The sequence below is a fragment of the Zychaea mexicana genome (genome assembly GCF_025766255.1).
Source record: "Zychaea mexicana strain RSA 1403 chromosome Unknown BDB00scaffold_177, whole genome shotgun sequence".
Classification (NCBI taxonomy): domain Eukaryota; kingdom Fungi; phylum Mucoromycota; class Mucoromycetes; order Mucorales; family Lichtheimiaceae; genus Zychaea; species Zychaea mexicana.
The window spans coordinates 17,704-34,606 of NW_026516840.1; the positions used below are offsets into that span (position 1 = coordinate 17,704).

Below are 16,903 nucleotides of genomic sequence, written 5' to 3' on the forward strand. Positions count from 1 at the left end.
AGACAATACTCAAGCTTAATTATGTAAATGAATTAATATTCTGCTGTTTGGTGCTTTGAAAATATTTTCGTCGTTATAATAATACTTGAAGCATTGTTTGGCAATAACAAAGCGCGTTGATGTTGTTCAAAACAAGTCTATAACCGTCTTCATATATATATATATATGCTATCGTACAAGCCGACTCTATTCTAAAGAAACGATGAGCACACATAGAGATAGTACAGGGATCTGGCCATCCAAGCAGGTACGTGTATGATAAAGTAAACCCAGACAGTTATACAAAGGCGGTTTAGAGAAGCTTTCAATAGTCGTTCTTCTATCCATAAAGTAACCAGTTTTCTACCTGCGAAATTTCAGGTACTTTGAAGAAAACACGTTTGCGCTGTTTTATACTCAGGAAACAGTATCTGGAGTGACGTTCACAGTCAAGGATCCATGTTGGTGGCCATATACTACTGATAAATTACCCGTGATAATTTCACAAAAGCATGCATCACATCATACGTTACTTCTATTCTCGCACTGGAAAACACGACTTATTTACAGAAGATGACCTTTATATGATATCGTAGAGTAATGAACTTATATAGAGATTTGGCTAAAAAATTCTCACCAGTACTACTGACTGATCACAAGTTACAAATGTGTGTGTGAAGTTAAGAGTAAAGAAAAATTGGCTTCCGACCACGCGGTGGATCAGCGAACGGATTAATGTTCGATGTAAAAGCTGTCTAGGAATTAAGAATGTTGTAATCTTTAAAAGATCGACTGCGGTGTACTCATGGTGAAGAAGAACGTACGGAGAAGAAGGGGATTGTTGGATGGTGTATAGAGTTGAAATCATGCGCTGAGCATGTTCCAGTAAACGGCGGGCACGATGTTCTTGCGATTGTGTGATGGGATGCAAGTTTGCTTGGACGCAGGCACTGTGTGTGGGAGGAGGTGATGGGGAGGTTGTTTGGACAGCCTTGCTGATAGTCCGTGGTGATGGCTGTGGTGATGGTGGAGTAGATTGAGGTTGAGACGGAATGTTGTTGGCGGAAGCGGTGGCTCCCGCAGCGTGATAACAACTGGAGGTGTCCGTCTAATACGGATGAAAAAGTGTTTTACTCAGGTGTTATATTGGCGACGTCAGTTGTTGGACGTGTTAAACCTGCGAAAATAAGAGGTACAAAATCACTGTGTTCGTCTTGGTGGACCAACAATTGCAAGTCGCTCCAGAACAAAGTAGGTTGAGAGTGCTTTTTGATGTAGTAAGGGTCGTTGCGTAGGCGTAAGGTTTTGCAAAGGTGTTTTTTTGAGGAATTACTGGCACGCTAAGAAAACAATTAAACTATGAGAGTTATGCAAAGAAATAGCGATTTACAAGTGGGTTTTTGAAGTTAACACTTTTTTTAGAAGGTCGAATGTGGTCCTATGTAAAGAAAGTTAAAGATGGGTTTCTAACAAGTCGATAATGGCAATTAATCCTTTACCACTGGGTAATTAGTGTTCTTATGTCTGCTAAAGCGTTTTTTTCGGAAACATTGCAGAGTGAGAAAGAGGAAGAAAACAGATGGAAGATAAAACCAGTAGGAAGTCGATCTTAATAGATATTTTATTGAACGGTTTTGCATTATTTTTATGATGATTGGAGGATTGAGCGAAATAGATAGAAACGACAAGGGTCTTGAGTGAGAGAATAGTTACACGAACGGGGCACTATTAGAGCTGTAAATTGAATTGGTTGAAACAACGATAAGTACGCATAAAGTGAAAATATGTTGATGGGACTAGCTAGTGTAGATATGGTTACGTATCAGTTTACTGTAATTTTGATTGGAAGAAGTTCAGCGAGAAACGGAACCACAAGGGTAAATGATGAGTGAATAACGACATACATGTGCCAGCGTTTGATATTATGATAGAAAGGGAAACGAAAATTTGGTCTCGTTTGACAGTGAAACAGTGGCAAAGGAGAAAGTGAAGAATTGAAACCGGGTCAACGTTCCACCGGTTACCATGGCAACAAGCGTGACCAGAAACGGACAGCACGTATGCAATAGGGCGTTTCACGCTCCGACTGGCGTCGTCGCTAACTGCCTACAGAACGCCCTAAAACGGGACATGTTTTGTATATGTGTATCATTATAACAATGAAGGATATGTACATTTGTAATGTTACAGAGTTTGTCGAGGAAATAATATAACTAGAATGGTGATAAGTTGCAGATTGTAGCACTAGATAGATGAAAGAAAAGGGCGCTTTGCATATGTTACAGGTAGAGATGACAATAGAGAGGAGAAACGGATAAAACAAAACAAAGTCTAGAGAGATCGAGGAGGAAGGGAGGACATACTGTCCTGATATACGGTTAAATCTTCTTATAATACCACAGCCGATGTCTGTGCTTGTATAATAATAATGTTGTCCGCAAGATCAAGCCACAACACACAACAATGAACAAGAGTTCCCAAAAGAAATCGGCGAGAACGCGCGTCAGTCTTGTCGTTGCCAAAGGATCACCAGATTCCCAGAATGACAAGCCAAAGACATTGTCAGTTAGAGATTCTTGTTGCTGTTCTGTTGCTGCTGCTGCTGCTGCTGCTGTATTAAAATCATCACCCTTGTTGTTACCACTACGCGGCGTGAGCTCAATATAGTCAATACTGGGTCCATATCCATTCGGATCATCAAACACGATTTCGTTCACGTCGTGCAAAGTGACGCCAATCGAGTATTCGCCAGAAGCGGTTGGATTTCGTTTGGATTTGAGAGACATCCAAAACGGGTCACCGTTATTCACGCGTATCCGTAAGTTCCATCGTCGTGTGAAAAAGTCGCCGCATGTGCTCCAGCTGAAACAATCCAAGTATCGAATCCGCATCGTGTATGTTCCTGGCGTCGTAGTAATGTTGCGATATATAAGCGTGCCCGTCTGGGGTCGGTTCACATTGCCAATAGCCATCACGTACGCTCCTCCTGAGCATAAGGCACACCCTTTTCTCCGTGCTAATCCTTGTACAGCATTTTCTAGTCCTTCTGCCTCGTATCGCACAGTCGTCGATACTGATCGTGTTGTGGTGTTGGAAGAAGAAGAAGACGGATCATCTTGCTCTTTGGTTTCGGCAAGTGAAGTAGTAATGGCTGGTGTTGCTGGAGCTGTCAGGTTGTGCGACTGATGTCCGTGTGTAAGTTTATACATTGCACACGCATGTGGTCTGAGCGTTTGTGCAAGAGTACTCGATTTGTTTAAATTAATCTCTTCTTGTGTCCACAGTTCGCGTGCATATCCGCCACTGTATCCCAGCACCGAGGAAACGTCTACAGTCAAATTTTGGGCGTAAGGTTTGTAGTTGACAATGACTACGGCTAAGCTGTTGTTTATCAATGGGCCGGCCCAGACATCATAGTCATTTGCTACGTGAATAACTCGAACGGCTGGTTTTCCTAAAGGGTCTTGCTAGAAAAGAAAATACTCCATATTAGTCCTTTATCTCCATGACCAAAGAGTATATAGATAATAGAACTTACATTCACAGCAATGACTTGCTTGTTCGTCACTATATCAAAGAGCTCCTTGCGGACGTTCGTCAGGCTGTTTCCTAATATCAGTGGCGCCTTCATCGCCGCCCAAAGCGAAAAATGCGTTCTGGATTCGTCAACAGAGAGTATGCCATTCCCGATCTAAACAAATAACATTCCCGCACGTCCCTCATCGTATATTTAGCAGAATGCACTTCTTCTTCTGGTCTTACGAATTCCATTCCATCTTGTTCTTTAATCACAAGAGAAAGACGGGCCAGTATCTGTGCCATTCTAAGTCTGTGTATTACCTCCAGCATGTCTAGTAAAAATCGAACCAAATATTTAGTGATCTTGTGTAACAACAGAGCAGGAGAAAAGGGCCAAGAGTAAAGAAGAGTTTTACCTGGATCAGCCCAATGGCCGGGACCACCCAAGTGCACCACTTGCGAATGCACTTGAAGGATATCGACGATTGATTGCCATCCATTGTAGATATCGTCGTGGGTGCGGAAACTATGGCCAACATCAGGCGCCCATTCCCACGTATTTTCGACGCCCCATGTGCAGACCGAGAAGAAAATGTCGCGACCTGCTACTCCTGTCTGCACCAAGGCGTCGCGCATATGACGAAACCTCAATAGTGCAGGAACACCTTCGTCATAGTTGCAATTATCGTACTAAACAGACATTAAACAGCATTAGCTTTCTTGGCACTCTCAAACAAAAGTGACAACATACTTTGAGATAATCGACACCCCATTCCTTATAGCTGGCAGCATCGTTCTTTTCATAATCAAACGAAGCCATTCGTCCAGCACACGTTTTGCGGCCTGCACTGCTGTAGATACCAAACTTCAATCCTGGACCGGCGTCAGGCGTGTCAAAACCAAAATAAAAACAAAAACAAAAAATACTTCTTCCGTCTCTGATTGCTGTTTACCTTTGGCATGAATATAGTCCGCCACGGGTTTAAGTCCTTGAGGGAATGCCACAGGATCCACAATGATCGTGCCGTTGGCAGTTCTGTTGTTCGATTGCCAACAATCGTCGAGATTGAGGTACCTGTATCCTGCTGCCAAATAGCCTACAATACAAATACCCGTGAGGCCCCCGTTTGCCGGTAAGCATGTCTGGTTCTTGTGATTATTTCCTCCGTTCTGCATGAACCTTTGACAAGGAGAACAGGGTTATGACGCACCTTCGAAAACCATAGAGTCGGCTGTTTGTTTGATGAGTTTGTCGTCGATACCACATCCATACTTGTTCCATGTATTCCTGTTTTGCATATCGTGCAAACTGTTTCAGCCATGATTGCTACGAACGAAAGAGTGATTGCAAACATACCAGCCCATGGGGGGCGTAGCAGCAAACGACGGCACTTTTTTGCCTGCTACTGCAGCCGTAGTACTTGGGCAAACAAGGACGATAACATATATGAAAAATACCCAAACCAGCAGGCGTCGGGACAATAACATGGAAAGAATGGAAGAACAAGAAGAAGGAAAAAAAAATAATCAGATTTTGGTACGCATTATCCTAAAAAGAGCACTTTTTTAAGTTTTTTGTGTATCACCGTTGTCGGCTTTGCTTTATTTATACGAGCAACAATGTACAGTAGCACATATGCTCCTAAACACAGTCTTACCTCAATCCGAATGGCTTTGACATATAATACCTGCCGCGGTTCCTCCCAAGAACACACAAAACTCATAAAGCCTCCTTAATTTCTGTAGTGTATGCAAGAAAAAAACCCTTTTTCTTATACTTTTAGTAGGTTCCTCTCCGATCTCTTTTTCTTCTTCTTTTTCTCTTTCTTTCTTTTTATACTCCATTTCACCTCCTCTATCCACAAATCCATCCGGATAAATAATGTCCCTGTTCGGCTGGCTCTTTCGGAGTCGCCGCCGACGTCCCGTCTCATGGTGCCTGTGGTTGAACAAAACGCAACACCACCAATATCATACGACAAAGAGGCGTGCTAGAAAATCCGACGATACAATCACCGTAGCGAATGAAAACAATTGCACGAATCTCTATGACAACGACAAAGACGACGACGACAACAACAACTTTGATCAGGACCTTCTTTTTCAATGCATTCAGACGGCGTTGTTGACGACGAATACGCCAACTACTACGCCTCCTCAAAAACGCTGGTCGACCGGTATGTTATTAGTCAACTTTGAGGATATCGAGCAGTATTACTATTGTGAACAGTATCAGGAACAACAACAAGATCGAAGAAGGCAGCAACAGCAACAAGCATTGCTACAACTAGAGCGGGGAGCAAATGTTCATAATAGTACGACAAATCGAGCACTGGAACAACAACAACAACAGCAACGGACACGAACTAGGCGTAGATCATTTCGAGTGCAGAGCATCCCTCCCACTTGTGGCCACCATTTCTTGAATTCTATTCCAGAAGTTGTCGAGAATAACACCACCATCACCAACAGTTGCAACAGCATTAGCAGTATCTATCATCATCAACAGCTGCAGCAACAACAGCACCAGAAAACGGTGCCGGCACAACCACCACACCAGCTCCCCATCCCCTTAACTTGAGCAAAGAAAAGAAAACCCTTGAATGTATAGAAACGGATAATGGATTCACCCTTGTGTGTGTGTGTGTGTGTGTGTGTGTGTAAATTGTAGATAATAACCTGGTCAGGAAAAAAATAAGCCTTGTTTTTTAACACTTGTTAACGCAAGAAATTTATCTGTTGCCAAGCTTACCGCGTTATTATTGACAATTCATCGTCAAAGATCATTTTATACACCCGAACTAACACACCCCCTTGAACTTTAAACGTTTGATATTACTACTACTGCTATTCTTACAGCCCTTTTCACGTCCCATCTTTCTGTTGTCTAACTTTAAAGGAAGTGTGAATCATTACCATCGTTGGGCTATGGTGGGGGGGGGAGAGAGGGTCTCGTATTCAACGAGTACACTACGTATGTCCAGTTAATGGGGCTATTGCTACTACCGTCATATACAGTAATTACATATCTCTATCAGCTAGCATGTAGAAAGCTTACAAAGATGGAAATCCGGTTTATGTTAAAGTGGCAACAACATTTGCGATGATATTATTATTGCTAATAATGATGATAATAAATAGCCCAGCTAAATAATAATAATATTAATCATAAAAGTTGTGAGTATTAAATTAAACAAAATGTGTGAAATAAGAGTATGATGATATATCATGTGGTGCTAAAAATAACCAGCACGTTACTTGCTAGTACAGGTTTACAAAAGAAGGAGGGGGTGTGGAGTGGTGTTATTCGATCGAGTAACATCCATTGCACGGTGGTTGTAAATTTGGTGGTAGAGCTATGCTAATATAATGTGAATTGGTTTGTAACGATCACTTAACACAGCCAGCAATGAATTCTTGATGCGTACCTCATACATGCACAACCTAACGTTTTGTATCGAGATGCCCTGGATTTACCCTTGATTATAGTCGACGTTGCGCATGTGGTGCTTCTTGAGCTGCCAAGTGATATCTGAGCTATCATTATGTGGCCATTTTGTCAACGATCCTAATGCATTGTTCTACAAAGCATAGATACTCACTATTGCTCAGATGTAATTTTCCGATGATCATGCATCATGTACAACATGCCCAAGTGCTGTGCTTGAAACCATAATACGTCAATTCTGTTATTTGTAAATCATAATCATGTATCTCTACTACTAGAACAATTGCTGTCATATATGATACATAGCAACAAACCTGTTTCATTCAATGGGAGCTGCTTGATCTAGTGTAATCACGTCTGCCTGATGCTGTAACAACTCCCGGTGTGTATTTTACTCCCACCAACAAATAAAGAAGATTTTTGGGCTCGCTAATCAGTCATCATCAGGAGCCCTTTTTATTTACTTATATCGGTTGTTAGATAATGCATCGTGACGATCACCTCATAATCTTGACTTTACCTTCTTCTAGCCTAACATATAGTATATAGTAAGCCTTTCATTATGATTGAAAGTGCTTTAACACTATGCACGCATGTTCGTAGAGGAGTAGTGCCAGGTGCATAATGCACAGTGTTGGTCGCTTAAGAAGTCACATATGCTATCATCATATAAACCGTGACTCATAAGCTTTGAGGATGCTGTTGCTGCTATGAGCTAGGATTGCTAGGTGACGATGGTGTGTATGTGCACACCACTGATACTAAGCGAATAGTGCCTTGCATGATTATTTTCTTTTCTCTTCGCCCCTAAATAAGTCTTTAAATAAGGGGCACGTAGTTGAGATCATAAAGAGAGCCCATTTTACTGCTGCATGAAAGACTCATTTCATATATTAACCGTCCAAGATACGACGCGTTGTCCAGGAAACAAAAGACAAAGTAGCATAATACGCGAGCCCTACTCATTTACAGTAGTTCATGCCCTTATAGAAAGAAGAGAGTTACTGCAACCAAACGGTATGTGTCACCGACAACTAAAGTTCGGTCCGTGAAATCTCAATGTTTGTTCCGCGAAACCTTCTTTCTGCAGGCCCTCAACACCGACTGAGTGTGATAAGTAGACAAACTCCTTTTTTTTCTTTCCTCTTGTTTTTTGCCCGCCACCTTTTCTATTTTTGTATATTTAACTGTATAACCCTCTCTATTTCAAGATGGACCCTAGTGTACATCTTGACGGTGAACATGCCGTGTTCATCAATTCCACCGTGAATTCCGTCTACGAACTTATCAATGCCATTCCTGGCTCCCATCTCGTCCTATCCTACGTCAAAAATGCCTACCAAGACGACCCATTCCGCATCATTCTCGAACTATTTCTTGTTTTCTTTGCTTTAAAATACATGCTTTCCAAAAAGTACAAGCCTCAAGATAATGCCGTTAAACTTACTGAAAAGGTAAGAAGAAGATATCAGTGCAGCTCTTCCCGTTTCATTGACACTCTACTCACAACTAGTTGTGTGCTGTTATGTATATATTAGGAAATAGATGATCTCGTTGAAGAATGGAAACCAGAACCATTGGTTCCACAACTCTCGTCATTCGATAAAATGAATCTTGAAAAGGCTCCTTTAATCATTGGTGCACAGTCCGTCAAGCCCAAGGTAGCAGGCCACGCAAAGCCGCTTATGAACTTGGCATCGACCAATTATCTCGAATTACAGGCTTCCGAACGTATCCGACAAAAGGCGATTGACACGCTCAAGGTGTATGGTGTTGGCTCGTGCGGCCCACCTGGTTTCTATGGCACGATTGATGTTCACATGGATTTGGAGCGCGACATTGCTCAGTTTTTGGGCACCGAAGAGGCTATCATCTATGCTCAAGGCTTCTCGACGATCTCTTCGGTCATTCCTGCTTTCTCTAAGCGTGGTGATTTGCTCGTTGTCGATGATGGTGTTGGCTTTTCCGTTCAAAAGGGTGTCCAGATTTCTAGATCAAATGTTCGCTATTTCAAGCATAATGATATGCAGGATCTTGAACGAGTTTTGGATGACATTCGTGTTGATGATATGGTGGTAATGTATTCTCTCTCTCTCTCTCTTAACAATTTCATAAAGTAACTGCTTGTAATAAGTACAGACAACTGACAAGAAGCATTTTTTTGTAACTGTAGCACAAGCGAAAGCTCACTAGACGATTTATTGTAACTGAAGGCCTTTTTGCTAACCATGGTGATATTGCTCCTCTCGCTAAACTGGTAAGTGGATTGAGTAAATTAGTATCAAGATCTTATTTCTATTTGGTTTCTAAGCAACAACGTTTCTCATATTTTTACAGATTGAATTGAAACGCAAGTTCAAGTACCGTTTAATTCTCGATGAATCTCAATCTATTGGTGTTCTTGGCACCCGTGGTGCTGGTTTGACTGATTTATTTAATATCGATGTAAGCTTCCTTCTTTTAATTGGGCAGGAGACAGAAATATAGGCTATAGGCAGAGGTTTAGATGCAGGAGGAATCTCTGATTTATGGAAATCATTGTTGTAGGCCAAGGAAGTTGATATGATTGTTGGATCCATGTCCAATGCCTTGTGTGCATCTGGCGGTTTCTGTGCTGGCAATGTCCAAATTGTCGACCATCAACGACTTTCTGGTAGCGCTTACTGTTTCTCGGCCTCGATACCTGCTATGCTTGCCGTGTCGGCATCCGAAGCCCTCAAGTATATCCAAGAGAAGCCTCAAATCCTCCGCGAGTTGGCCGATCGTTCGCGTGCTTTCCGTCAAATCCTGTCACACAAGTCTTTGGAGAACCTGGTTGATTTATCCGGCAGTGATGTGTACTCTCCTGCACCCTTCTTCCACGTCCGTGTGAACCCTGCCTTTCTACGATCGCGCGGTCGTGATGACATTTCTCGTGAAGACGAGGAACGTCTGTTACAGGATGTGGTCGATGAGTGTGCTAGCCAGGGCGTTTTGATTACCCGTGCTAAATACGTTTATGACCAAGAACGTAGCTGTCCTCGTCCAAGCATCAAAATCTATGTCACGATCGGCTTGACCAAGAAGGAGAATGACAAGGCTGCTGGCGTTGTCAAGTCTGCCATCGTCAAGGTGTTTGGCAAATGGAAAAAGTAAATTTAATCCCTTTATTATCCTTCGCCTCTTTTGTTTTAAATATTTGTGTTTTTTGTGTTATTTTTCTTTTTCCTTTATTGTACACTCTACTGTTTTCTCCACTTATTTACTATACTAAACCACCAAAACAACTTTATGACATTGTATTTGTTTTTGGTTTTTGAATTCGCTGTAGGGTGGCTCGCGCAGTTACATATTCGGTAGTGTGTTAATAATGTTATAAGAAATTGTGAGCGGTGTATGTAGAAGCAGTACAGAGCAATAAGTAAGGTGGTCGGAGCTTAGATCCAGTAGATGGGACTTTCTTTTGCAAATACAAGACTATGTATTAGCGTCGTCATTTGTTGCAAACATAAGAACAGCACCTCATTGCTAATGGATGTGATAAATCTGGTGTATGTGTTAGTGACGACTACTATTTATTATGTACTTGGCTGTGACAGTGCAGGCTACTGACTATTTTCAAGTTCATGATTCTTCATATCTTTTTTCAACGTACTTTCCAAAAGAAAGGAAGGGACATTACTTGAAGGATCCGCCCAAACAGAGGGTACCCGATGAGTAGCTTAACTGCTACAAACTGTACGTATAAGATGTTCTTATATGCGCCATGATAAGAACATATCAAGCAGATCATAATAATACTGTGTGTGAAGTATTAAAATACAACAAGCTTCTTGGAGTTTCTCCATGCGTATGAGTGGCAACACAGCAAGACATCCACGGATATCCAGGTCATTAACAGCGGCCAAATGTTTTTCTGCATATCAACTTTGCAGGAAAATGACACATTTTTGTGTTCTGCATACACACATAAATTGCCTCATTAAAGCAGCGGGAAGGTGGATTGCTCTAAAATACGCCGGTTTCCGTGGTCTACGAGGCGCTAACAAACGTAGGCGACGGTATGTTTCTTCTGTTAAGCATGTTTGTAATACCATGAACCAGAATATTGTTGCTAAGGATTACACTCATTGCCATAGCAGCAGCAGGATTTTAACAGTTTATCGCTGGATGACTCATTTCTAACCAAAACATTACTGTATCAAATGCATTCATACTTTGACTCGCTCGTCTGTCATTGTATAATTTCCAAATTTTGTAGGTATTGCAACATCATATGTATAAGTAGTAGAAGGTAAATATGTAATATATTTGTAACTTACAATGTAATAAAACACTGCGCTAGCTATTGCAACTTATTATTGATATCATATTTACTCCTTGTTGTTCTTAAAAGAAAGATATACTTTTTAATCATGAGAGGTTTATCCATCTCTTTGAGAAGAAAAATAATGCGTTTATTGGTGTCAAAGTGGTTTCATGGCTACTGTACAAGAGTGGGTATAGATGGCAATAGATGATAGGGTAACGAGGAGATGACGAACATGGTTCTTGCATTTGCGAAACGACGGTTTACTTTCTGGATCTTTTATGCGATTATTGCTGGTATTGCTGTTGTCGAGCGTATCAATACCGACTGTCCCCAGAGTCCCTAATGAATGCTAATTGGTGTGGTGATCTTGATAATGCCGTATTTCGTTTACTAGTATTGACATGGATCGATTCACCTCATCCAAAGTTTGCTTTTTATATTGTTACTCAATACTGCGTTCTGTTGAGCTCAAATATTGTTGTCCGGTCTCGATAGATGCCGAATCAGTATGATGACCTTTTCATTATATTAAGTGTAGCTGTTATTTAGCATCTGGCACAGCTGTCGATACTAGTTGTGCCATCATTAATCTGATGGTTCGCTTTGTGAGAAAATGTAATAGTGACACACCGGAGCCATTTATGCAGGAACCAAATATGTATGTTGTAACTGGTGACGCCTGATGCGTCGAAGCCCTGATTACAGGACGGTCGAACTGACAATTGTTCAAAGTCGTAAAAGTAAGACGTAGTAAATTAGTGTCACTACGATCGTGTTGAATGATTTGAGTGCCATGTTCAGGTATGATACATCATAGTGAGACATAAAACTACACTTGTACAAAAGATGCTTAGATGTGAAGTACATAGTAGTCAGAGCAGCCTTCATAGGAGATGACATTAAGAATGGAGCTATCACTGCAAGAAGGCGATTTGTATGGTAGAGACTTTTCTCAAAGAATTCAGGGAAACGACATATCGCAAAACGATGATGATTAATATGTTTCTCAAGCAATTAATACTATAATGCTTTCTATGTAACAAAGCAAAAGAATGATCCCTATGATGTTGGTCTTTCCTTTATAAACTTAATAGTATTATATACCGGTGTGTTTTCTAAATACCTGTCATATCTGTCCTGATGATGGTTACTGTTGATGTGTCGATCTTATGTGAGTACCTATATATATATCTTTAGGTGGTAGTGATGATTATTTGATCAAGAAGCAAAACAACAAGAAAAATCCAGACAGCAATGATAATACCAATCCAGTAATGGAATCACACATTCATCAGGTGCAATTTCATTTGGAAAAAAGAAGAATAGGAGAAGACGAGCAAGATGGCTCCTTTTGTAGATAACTTGGTGAATTGAAGGCGTCGGGTTGCGCCCTTCACACAAGCTTCAACAGCAGGTATCTATCCATAAATCAAAGTATGCAAGCGAGATCTTTGAAGTGCTTCTCATTATTAGTAACCTTGTTAGCACTACCGTTTCATTGTTTCCCGCAAATATTGCGTGCCACATTGACGTAAGAATTACTCACTAACATCAAATTACTTTTATAATACAGGCGTCATCATCGATTTACTCAAAAGACACGAAATTCGAGCAGACCAAACAGTTTACAACGCGGTTAACATTCGCAAGAACTATTTGCGCGGTTATTGCGCCAGCTTTATCGCCTTCCTGTCGCCTCTTGGAAGTGAAGTTGGTCCAAGAATCATGCTTTCAAAGCAGGCGCAATTTTCTGCATCTAAATCAGGTAAAACCCAAAATGACAAGAAAACCCTGTTGTGATAAGCTACGTGCAGGAAGAAAGAAAGGACGAGCAGCTGTAAACAGACTTTCCAACTTGAAGATCTGGCAGTTATACATGTCTGTTGGCGTACGCTCTGGTGTTGCCTCTTAGAATATAACCCCTTATCACAAGGAGGATCGCACCATATCCGCGGTAACAAGCAATTTAGGCGATCACAGAAGGTGAAAAGGCGTGTCAAAGTGTGATAAAGCGCGTTGTGATCATGTTACTGTCGTCTGTCATTGTTCCCCGCTTTGTTTAGCACGGAGCTGTGTATGGATGGAGGGGGGAGTAATTAGCTTTTTGTTCGCGAAAAAAGAAAAAGGAACTTGTCGTGCACATAAAAAAAAGGCGAAGCAAAAGCGGTAAAACGTTTATAAGAAGAGTGCGAAAAAGAAAAATATTTTTTTATTTTGTTTATCATTTTCTTATTTGTGTGTAATAAATAATAAAAAAAAAGTTCGTTTCAATTATCCCAACATATACCGTTGGCATCACATGCACCCGAAGGTTCACGATCGGCTGCCGGAGTATATGACCACATTCCCACTGGTATATATTGCAAATTTTCTTTCAGGGCGGACCACTGAATCTGCCGATCATCAAAAGAATTATGACAATAGCCCAGCACAAGCAATGACCTGGTCATGGCACCAAACAGTGCCTTGTACTACAGACCAAAGCTGTACCAAAACGAACTGAAGAGAAGAGAAAAAAGAAAGGCGAAATTGCTCGCTTTATATAGACATTTTTTCTCGTTCGGGACTTCAAATCCCCGTGAATTCTCATTGGCCCAGATAACGGGTTGCGTATCAACTTGTGGGTTGCCCACTATGACATAACAAAACATACAGCACCAAAGGAAATGAAAGGAGTGGTACTTGATGGTCAAGTAGACAAGCGTGCTTCGGCGGTAGTGGTACGTGTCTCTCACCATGCGGAGCTGCACCCTCCGATGGTATCGGCGCTTGTTTGTGAGTGGGGCCGTGCACGGCACCGTGTCAAGCGAAAGACAAAGACACGAATGCAAATGAGCAAGTAGATTCACGGAAGAAATGCTTTTCTGCGAGCAACAAAGTGGCAATATAAGAATGACTGACAAAGTAAACAGCTTAACAGATTCCCCGGCATCAGTTGTTCCTGATGCAGCATTAGTAAACATCAAGAACACGATCCTCCCAGCAGCCAGTTTCCATTCCTTCACCTATCAAGGCAACAACATGTGTATATAGCGTAGCCCACAGACTATTCCATTTTATTAGTATATTTTGATTGTATCTGTGGTGCATAATGTTGTGCGTGTGCGGGCATAGATACAATACACTGGATCCCATCGCTGCACTATATGAAAAAGACCCGTTGCCTTTTATCTTAAACTGTGCTCGTCAACCATTTTCGCCATCCGCCAACGGTTCCTTGAACTACGCTGTGTAACCTCTTCCCTCCATCTCGAATTAATACTGCTGCTGGTGAGGTGCCACCCTCCATCTCAGTTTTATGCTGCTGCAAAAGTTCCATCTCCATCCCAAGTATGTGCTGCCGCAGATAAGTTGGCCCGCTCATAATAAGTATCCGCTGCCGCTAGCGAAACCGACTCATCCTTCATTGTTCTTTATAGCTACTGACAAAGTTAATAGGTTCGTTTGTTTTTGTGCGATTCTACCTTCCTTTTAAGCAGCGTTCAAGATCCATTGGGACGATCAGAAGAATAACACTATACACGATGACTTCCTACAACTTTTGACACTTTTGCACGTAATTCGTTGCTCCAATTATTACCTTGCTCACTCACCATCCCTTTGTGCATTTTGAGTGCGAAGTCAATTGGCCAAATCGCTGTGTCATAATGCGCATAGTTTTCGTTTCAGGGAAAAGCTGTTGGAACGTTCAAGGTTTGACACACGCGTAACTTTGTCACTATCCAAAAAAGAAAGATCTGTGTTGCGCTCTTCCTGATTTCCTCATTCCTAGAATACCTTTGCTTCCTGCTGATTTACGTTCGTTATGCTTGTCGTTAGTATGGGTCTGTGCGTGCGCGTTCATAGCCTTCGTTATGTAATTAAAAAGAGAGACGCAGCGAATTTACCCCTACTGTTGCCTGTTTTCACAGCACAATTCACGCTGTGTCTCTGATTGTCTCTTTGCACACTTCTTGCCGTTGCCGAATTAATGATGTTATGATAAAGCCCGTGAGAAAACCCCTGCTCTTTTGCAGTTGCTTTTTATATACGTTAAGAGCACCGTTTACTGTGCATTACGTCCCACTTAGCTTAACATATAGTCCTTTTTGGTATAAATTACGATCCGCTCAGTTTTACTATGTCTTGTCTATACTGTAGGTGCCACAGCAAAGTGTGGTGGGGAGGAGCAGCTTCTTCAGTACAAGACTTCTTCCAGCAGTAATTCCTACCACGACTGGTGCATTGATTGGTGGCAAGGTGGCATATCACTTAAAGTTGGTAGGGATAGTAATATGTGTTTGCTCTTGGACTACATGCGTCTGTATGTAGGGCTTGCCATAAATTGGACGCTCCATGGCTACGTTTTACGTAATTCTCTTTCACCATATTTTGAGCCACTGATTCGGTCAGTATACGGAAATGTTTACCAAGCTCATGTCAGCTTTACCGATATGTCGAGAGAATTACTTGGTTTCTGGTCACGCATCCAAGGGCACTGTGTATACAACCGTGGACGACGACTGATAATGAGCGCCGAAATGACTATCCGTCCCTCCGATTGTGTTCGTCGTCCAGCCTTGTGCCTAAGCGAAAAGGAACCGGAACCGGAACACTTACAAATATGAACAAAGAGAAAGCAAGAGTGGGTGTTTTTCAGCATTGCTTTTGGAAAAAAAATAGCTGTAAAAGATAACGAACAACAACAGCTCTAAACATATGTTATTTCCATTGCTTAACACATAAAGGACGTAAAATTTATGCATTGATTTGGGCTACAAGAGTCTTTCTATCAAGTGATATGATACCATGTCTACCACTTGCTCAGAAAGTGGATAGGAGTATATAATTACAGCGCAAGAGTACCGTATAATAGAATACAGACTTATGCAATGGCTACTGTAGCAGCATGATGGACTTGCTGCTGTACATAGTTACGTGGTCTCTCAATCTGCTGTGTGTATTCATTTATGCAACCACAAGAGCCTTGTGTTTCACAGTAGCGAAATAGACCAAGCTTTTTTCTTATTATGCAAAAGTATCGAGAAGTACTTGGAGTTTTTTAGCTCTCTTTCTTTCTTCTTTTTCTACCAGAGTCGCTTGTTTAGCACTAATAACAGTTTAAATCGAATTCCATCAATATCTCAATACTACAAAGGCCAAAATGACAGCTGGTGAAAAGCCTTTTGCAGGTAAAGTAGCAGTAATAAGTTGAAATATAGGTAAAGCGGTAGCTACTGAGCTGGTTAACAAGGGAGCCAAAGTTGTCATTGAAAATATCCTTGATTTCGAAGGAGACGTGACCGTGCGTGAGCTTAATGATCTTGCTGAGTTGGCATAAAAGTAAAAACATCAATATGTTTGTTAATGACCTGATGGAATTATTATTAAAGTGATCAGGTTGCCGCATACATTCATAGCGATATTACAAAGTATAGCAACAATGCCGCCCTTTTTCAGTTGGCCGAAAAACGGTTTGGTAGCGTTGATGTATGTATATGTGCTTCTTAAATCACTGCAAACATTCTACGGAGACCCTTGTTATAACAACTACGCATCTTTGTATTTCACGATTTATAATTGCTATCTTTAACGCTGGAATTGGATGCAATGCAAACACAATGTTCATGCTTCTTGATGATACAGTACGTGTCGTCGATGAAGGATACATAAATTACCCAAATTTG

At 41.3% G+C, this 16,903-nt stretch overlaps 5 protein-coding genes across 5 annotated transcripts; 3 read left to right on the forward strand and 2 right to left on the reverse strand.

Annotated features, from left to right (window-relative positions):
* Nucleotides 1-1,996: 1,996 nt before the first annotated feature.
* On the reverse strand, nt 1,997-5,296 carry BDB00DRAFT_859519 (glycoside hydrolase superfamily). The gene is made up of 9 exons (XM_053125937.1): nt 5,157-5,296; nt 4,856-5,047; nt 4,710-4,786; nt 4,452-4,595; nt 4,250-4,371; nt 3,915-4,188; nt 3,820-3,830; nt 3,518-3,670; nt 1,997-3,446 (listed from the first exon to the last, which is right to left on the reverse strand). Exons 2-9 carry the CDS (start codon nt 4,984-4,986, stop codon nt 2,358-2,360), a joined length of 2,001 nt encoding a protein of 666 aa, XP_052972853.1. The 5' UTR covers nt 4,987-5,047; nt 5,157-5,296; the 3' UTR covers nt 1,997-2,357.
* On the forward strand, nt 5,277-6,153 carry BDB00DRAFT_859526 (uncharacterized protein). The gene has a single exon (XM_053125938.1). The coding sequence runs from the start codon at nt 5,381-5,383 to the stop codon at nt 6,077-6,079; it is 699 nt and encodes a 232-aa protein (XP_052972854.1). The 5' UTR covers nt 5,277-5,380; the 3' UTR covers nt 6,080-6,153.
* A 2,004-nt stretch (nt 6,154-8,157) lies between these two features.
* Nucleotides 8,158-10,081, forward strand: BDB00DRAFT_776032 (pyridoxal phosphate-dependent transferase; the record flags this gene model as incomplete). The annotated part of the gene is made up of 5 exons (XM_053120253.1): nt 8,158-8,400; nt 8,485-9,018; nt 9,120-9,203; nt 9,284-9,391; nt 9,494-10,081. The coding sequence occupies 5 exons, from the start codon at nt 8,158-8,160 to the stop codon at nt 10,079-10,081; spliced, it is 1,557 nt and encodes a 518-aa protein (XP_052972855.1).
* Nucleotides 10,082-11,919: 1,838 nt separating this feature from the next.
* On the forward strand, nt 11,920-13,149 carry BDB00DRAFT_793327 (uncharacterized protein; the record flags this gene model as incomplete). The annotated part of the gene is made up of 4 exons (XM_053121198.1): nt 11,920-11,977; nt 12,435-12,590; nt 12,811-13,002; nt 13,052-13,149. The coding sequence occupies 4 exons, from the start codon at nt 11,920-11,922 to the stop codon at nt 13,147-13,149; spliced, it is 504 nt and encodes a 167-aa protein (XP_052972856.1).
* Nucleotides 13,150-13,685: 536 nt separating this feature from the next.
* Nucleotides 13,686-14,021, reverse strand: BDB00DRAFT_859549 (uncharacterized protein). The gene has a single exon (XM_053125939.1). The coding sequence runs from the start codon at nt 13,973-13,975 to the stop codon at nt 13,709-13,711; it is 267 nt and encodes an 88-aa protein (XP_052972857.1). The 5' UTR covers nt 13,976-14,021; the 3' UTR covers nt 13,686-13,708.
* Between the last annotated feature and the right edge of the window lie 2,882 nt (nt 14,022-16,903).

What these genes read in the sequence shown, in the direction of transcription:
- BDB00DRAFT_859519 (XM_053125937.1), bottom strand. Translation starts at nt 4,986, where the DNA reads ATGTTATTGTCCCGACGCCTGCTGGTTTGGGTATTTTTCATATATGTT. An exon ending in CGACTCTATGGTTTTCGAAG is followed by an intron (nt 4,596 to 4,709) that starts GTGCGTCATAAC and finishes TTTGTATTGTAG; the next exon opens with GCTATTTGGCAGCAGGATAC. An exon ending in GGACTATATTCATGCCAAAG is followed by an intron (nt 4,372 to 4,451) that starts GTAAACAGCAAT and finishes ACGCCGGTCCAG; the next exon opens with GATTGAAGTTTGGTATCTAC.
- BDB00DRAFT_859526 (XM_053125938.1), top strand. Translation starts at nt 5,381, where the DNA reads ATGTCCCTGTTCGGCTGGCTCTTTCGGAGTCGCCGCCGACGTCCCGTC.
- BDB00DRAFT_859549 (XM_053125939.1), bottom strand. Translation starts at nt 13,975, where the DNA reads ATGGTGAGAGACACGTACCACTACCGCCGAAGCACGCTTGTCTACTTG.